We start from the raw sequence: 5,414 nt of genomic DNA, 5'->3' as shown, positions 1-5,414 counted from the left end.
ATATCGAGTCTCGAACTTTTGCTCAATACATCTATGAATCGATACATCAAATAACAATATTATTGGTTATAGTAGTGGTTTGCAGTCACGGCAGTCGCGACGTATTAATATTACCAGCGGCAAACTCTTTTACAGTGAGTACAAACGCAGAGAAAGAAAGATAATTCCTTCTACTTTGTGGTACAATAATAGAAGAGTGCAAATGACTTCTTGCCACCACTTCCCAGCCTACCGTTTTTGTGGTGACGAGGCGTGCGAAGGCAATAAACTTGGAAAGAGTGTAGCATGGCGGACGTCGCATTCTTAAAAAATTGCTTGCTGCAGGCACCCAATGGTTGACGAAAGTGTGAAAAGGAAAATATGCAGAAATTATTTCTAAATGACCATTCGCCTTATCTGGCCTCTGATCTTCTTGTCACGACAAAAATCGGAGCGATTGCGAGAGCTGGCAAAGTATTGTACGCACTTGGCAAGAGTGTGGCGCTGGCAATAGATTACTGCCGTGACTGTAGCCTCAGACAATTTTTAAAACATCATAACGATACTTGTATTTATCGACACTTTATTCTTGTATCTGTCAAGTCAAAAAATACTTGCAGAGATTGCAGACGTCGTAGTCGTAGTCTGTTTTCTGTCTTCAATAACATTATAATATTCCAATCAGAACCACATCAGCAGTGCTCTGTGAGATAACAAGGATCAGTCTGGAATATTGAATAAGATATTCTCCAAAATTTCCTAAAATGGCTCAGGTAAGTGTAAAAAACTCCATATTTATTTATTTTGATTACGGTAGGCTACCGTACCATATTTATCATTTCATCGCCACGAAGTTTTTGAGAGGCCATATCATTTCTGGGTTTATTGATGTACTCTAGTTTATTCTATTGTGCTCTTTTAAAAATTATTATTTTAGTTTAGAATTAGAAAGGTCTATCTAAAGGCTTTTGAAAAATGTGATATCAGGTTAGCTTTAGGGTGAGTGAACACACAGTGGCAGAGACTCAGCTTTGGGGGCTATCATTAATTTGCTTCTTGCTGACGTTGATTCAAAAATTAGAACTGTGGAAAGAACCTACAGTTTGAGATGGGTTTTAAACAACTAAAAAATGATTCTTTAAATATATTTTATCACTTCATAATTTTATTCGTTTATTGGTATAGACTCCAGTAAATCTAATTCATACCCGGCAGGTGTCAGACAGACTTAATCATTAAGTTTAAAACAATTGATAACACAAATAAATTGAGATGGATGCAGATATAACTTGTTTCATTTGTCTCTGTAGATGTACTGCCACTTCAACTTTAAAACAGTCCCAACTATTACTGATACAAATCCACCGGTTTCATCATTTCTCAGTGATAACCGGTACAGAGAGTAAGCTTAGTTGATGAGATTTTGAACAGCCTAAAAAACTTCCTGAAGAACTCCAGCACACAAAGTGGCAGTCTGTCGAGAAAGTTTGTAAGGAGTAGCATTGATGTACTTCGACAATATGAAGTAGAGCAGGTCAATGTTGCCTCATACCCTGTATTGCAGCTGAATTTTACGTTTTAGGAGCTATATTGAGCTATACACATATACTGACTGCAGACTGTCAGTATCCTCAAACGTTTGAAAATTAGCCTGCCGTACTCCAGGTAAGGCCATGACACGGATAACTTTTGTCTGTAGAAGGAGAATCCTTTCACAGCTCCCTGCAAGGCCCCATAGTACTATTCCGTAGATTATATTACTATGGAACAGTCCATGGTAGGCTAAAATAAAGTGGCTATGGCAGGCAAATGTCGCTTCAGTTTCCGCATCAAAAATGGCCAGTCGATGTCAGTATTTTGCTCCCATGATAGAGTGGGACCCATCACAAAACCTAACTTAAGAGTTTGATCTCCGCCTTACCATGAGCCTGCAGACCACGCCTTGAAGTTCACACCAGGTTCTGTGTTTTCCCGTCATTCAAACATAGTTTATTTCATTCAAACCACTAGCTAGCCTCTTTTTCAAGTTGATTTGACTGGGTTCAGTTTGGGGTCCTCATCCTGGGCCAGCAGGTTGGTGTCATCAGTAAACAATAAGATCCTTCTAGCATTCCACTGTAACGCTTTTTTTAGAGAAATATGAGTTGTGTATCCTGCAGGCACAGTCAGAGACACCATATAAAAGCACCACCCATCAGCACGGTCCACATCACATCTTGGGTTGGCCTAAGAAGAATTGAGAATATGGCCAAGGAAGGCCGAGACGGATAGAAAAAGAAAGAAAGAATGGCACAAAGCTAAGCCAATCGAAAAAGTGCCATTCTAGAAATGAAAAGTTCCAGGAGGAGAAGAAGGGCTTTGAAAAAAGGGTCCCTTTTACTCGCCTCCTACAACAAGCGGGGTACTGTGTATATTCTGGTTTTCAACAAATTCATGAGTACGATGTTTGACTCAAAGCTCCCCAACCCACAAGGGGAGCCAGTAATAAACTAGACTATGGCATTTTTAAAGTAATTAAAAGTTTTCATAAAAACCTCATACTTCTCAGTCTTACTATTCACGAGCTCTCTTTTCTCGTTTGTTTATCTTGTTATAAAATAATAATAAGGTCAACAACAGATAGCTTAAATGATAGATTTTTAATTTGTTCCAGCAACATGAATTCAAAGTAGAAATGACCTGTGAAGGATGCTCCAATGCTGTTCAACGAGTTCTCAATAAATTGAAAGGTGAGATAACCTTTTGTCAAATAGTATAACCTATTTTATTTTTGTTTGTTTTGCTATTAAGACAGACTTTTCTTTTGGATCTATATAATTCACAAATTTCACTTATCAAATGAAAAAAATGATTTCAATTGACGTTATCTCAAGCGCTCATTCCAAGAAGATTGAAGCAGTTCTCGAAGATTAATGAGTGGTGCGCTTGATAAGAGCCATAGAAATAATTCTGTTCTCTGACCTTCCATCATTATTTATTTTAATCATTTTAGAAAATTACTAGTACCCTTTTTATATTATTTTTATACTTGAAAAAATGGTACTATAGTGAGGTCCACGTTATAATGGCAGTGTTGGATTAGCAATGGTATCGCTATCCTTGTCTATCATTCAACAAAGCGAATAGCGCTATCTCTTTCTCGCTTTTCTCTGTTGCCAGATCTTCTTTTAACAATTTAGAATTATTGATAGTTAATTAACAAATTATTTCATCTTAATTATGAAAATTCATGATGCAACTATTGAAAAATATAATTTCTTGCTTAATAAAATATAATTGATTATTTTAAACGAGAATAAACAGTTAATATTACTGATAAACGTGTATCAGCTACCGTTTATAGAAGGCATTGACAAGACCGAAGTTCGGCAACGTTGTTCTCCTATCTTTCTCCACTGCCATTATAACGTGGACCTTACTATAGTTATTTTCTATAATTGAAAATTCAAGTAGCCCTATACGGGCTAAAAATACTTTATTTAGTTGAATCATTCATATTTTCTAATAAAGTATTTTAATATGTCTACTTGATTTTTTATATAAAACTTGTAAAAAGGAGACCGGCCATTTCTATAATAATTTAATAATTAATTTTTTCAACAAAATAAATTTACCACACACGCTATATTTTTTCAGTAGGCCTTCTCATATTACTCAAGACCGCTGGTAATGCTTAAAAGCTTGAAAAATGACGTTCAATAAAGCTACTTTATTAATTAGAAAAGAATTCTTTCAATTTATTGTTTTATGTGTTAGTATTGTTGTATGTAAATATGTTTGAATAGCTTATGCTTGTAAACTACAGCAGTGGAAAGTCAACGTTTTCTTTCTTGTATTGTGTCTATTGTTGTATTGACTCCTCCTCTAAACACGGACTTGTTCCATATTAGATGAGTAATTTTCAGGGAATATATTGTAAAATGTACTTTCTGGAAATAAATTGAATTTGAATTCCATAGTACCCTTTTGTTGAAAAAAATCATAAAACACAATAAAAACTAGTTTCGCTAAGCTATATTCAATTTCAAGCTTTCTTAAAATTGAATAGACTGAAACTAGTGGTTATTGTGTTTGAAATAAAAAGTTTTTAAAAACAAGAATACATGAATTAATTATAAAATAATTATTTTTCAACTAACAAATCAAGTAGCCCTAATTTATTAATATTTATTTCTTCGACTCAAATTGATATTGAATCTTTATAATTTGTGTTGTTCAATCAACTGTGAAATAGTGTGTTGTACTACTAACAAATCAATTTGTTTATAGCTAGAAATATATTTTCATTTACTGAGACAATCAATAGACCTACAGATTTTTATTTTCTTCGTATTTGCTGCTCTCAAAATCGAACATAAACCCCTTCCTTTTAGAGGAAGGAAGGAAGAAGATCTTATTACAAAGAAATCTATTGAACTTGAAAAAAAATCTTTTGCATGCGTAAAATCTTTTGTACATTTTTGCATGCGTAAAGTTGGTCATTCTTAACTCTGTATAATACTATCTGAATAATACTATATCATATCATACCATTTCAAATCAAGTCAATTTATTTTCCACATTGAATTACAAAAAAAATGTAAAATTTCATAAATTCAATTATAAATATTATTACATTAATGCTAGTATATAGATGGCGTGGAATTCCCCTAAGAAGATTATACGTCTGTGAATGGGGGAGAGTTCTTGCATGAAAATAGAGTAAGATATGTATCTTTATCTGTGCTGTAAACTATTAGCTTTATGTTTTATACAACCTATATAAATAAATGTAACTGCTGTTTATGGTTTATTTACATAATACATAATATTATGCAATGAATATATTATACAATGAACATATATATTTTCATGTTCCTCCACTATAATGTTTCTTAATTTTATATTGCAGGGCAGGGGGTCGATGACGTTCAAATTGACCTGAAAGACCAGAAAGTTTTGGTAGCCTCTACTCTATCTGCCGATGAACTTTTAGAAACAATTAAAAAGACTGGGAAAGCGACGACTTATATAGGTGTCAAAGCATAAGCGTGATTACACTTCACATCTTTAAACCCATTTTTAAACCCCACGTGAACCTCAGACCAACGAAATTTGAAATATAATATATTCCAAAATTATTTATAATCATATAGCTTTTATTATTGTATTCATTTTATTGCTGAGCTTATACCAGGAATGTGATCAGATAGCAGCTTTTTGTTCTAAATTTAAGTTAATTTTATATATTAAATGTAATAATTTTTATTATATATGTGTATTAATTGGTAAACCCTCCTGAATACTTAGAATAATTGACAGAACAAAGTGAGGTCTATGTTTTAACTCAGATTTTATTTTATCTGTCTGTATGTAACGCGATTACGGTCAAACGCGTTGATAGAATTCGATGAAATTTAACATGAATATTCCTTTTTCAACTGCGCGTGGATGTA

General features: G+C 33.5%; 1 protein-coding gene across 1 annotated transcript; it reads left to right on the top strand.

Annotated features, from left to right (window-relative positions):
* Nucleotides 1–569: 569 nt before the first annotated feature.
* On the top strand, nucleotides 570–5,229 carry LOC111063244 (copper transport protein ATOX1). The gene is made up of 3 exons (XM_039425392.1): nucleotides 570–752; nucleotides 2,633–2,708; nucleotides 4,871–5,229. Exons 1-3 carry the CDS (start codon nucleotides 744–746, stop codon nucleotides 5,005–5,007), a joined length of 222 nt encoding a protein of 73 aa, XP_039281326.1. The 5' UTR covers nucleotides 570–743; the 3' UTR covers nucleotides 5,008–5,229.
* The last annotated feature ends 185 nt before the right edge of the window (nucleotides 5,230–5,414 follow it).

This window comes from Nilaparvata lugens, chromosome 3 (assembly GCF_014356525.2).
Source record: "Nilaparvata lugens isolate BPH chromosome 3, ASM1435652v1, whole genome shotgun sequence".
Taxonomy (NCBI): domain Eukaryota; kingdom Metazoa; phylum Arthropoda; class Insecta; order Hemiptera; family Delphacidae; genus Nilaparvata; species Nilaparvata lugens.
The sequence above is the reverse complement of the archived record's forward strand: the minus strand, read 5'-3'. Positions and strand labels throughout refer to the sequence as shown.

Excerpts from the sequence above, each read along its gene's own strand:
- LOC111063244 (XM_039425392.1), top strand. Across the intron at positions 2,709-4,870 it reads AGTTCTCAATAAATTGAAAG|GGCAGGGGGTCGATGACGTT; the intron begins GTGAGATAACCT and ends TTTATATTGCAG.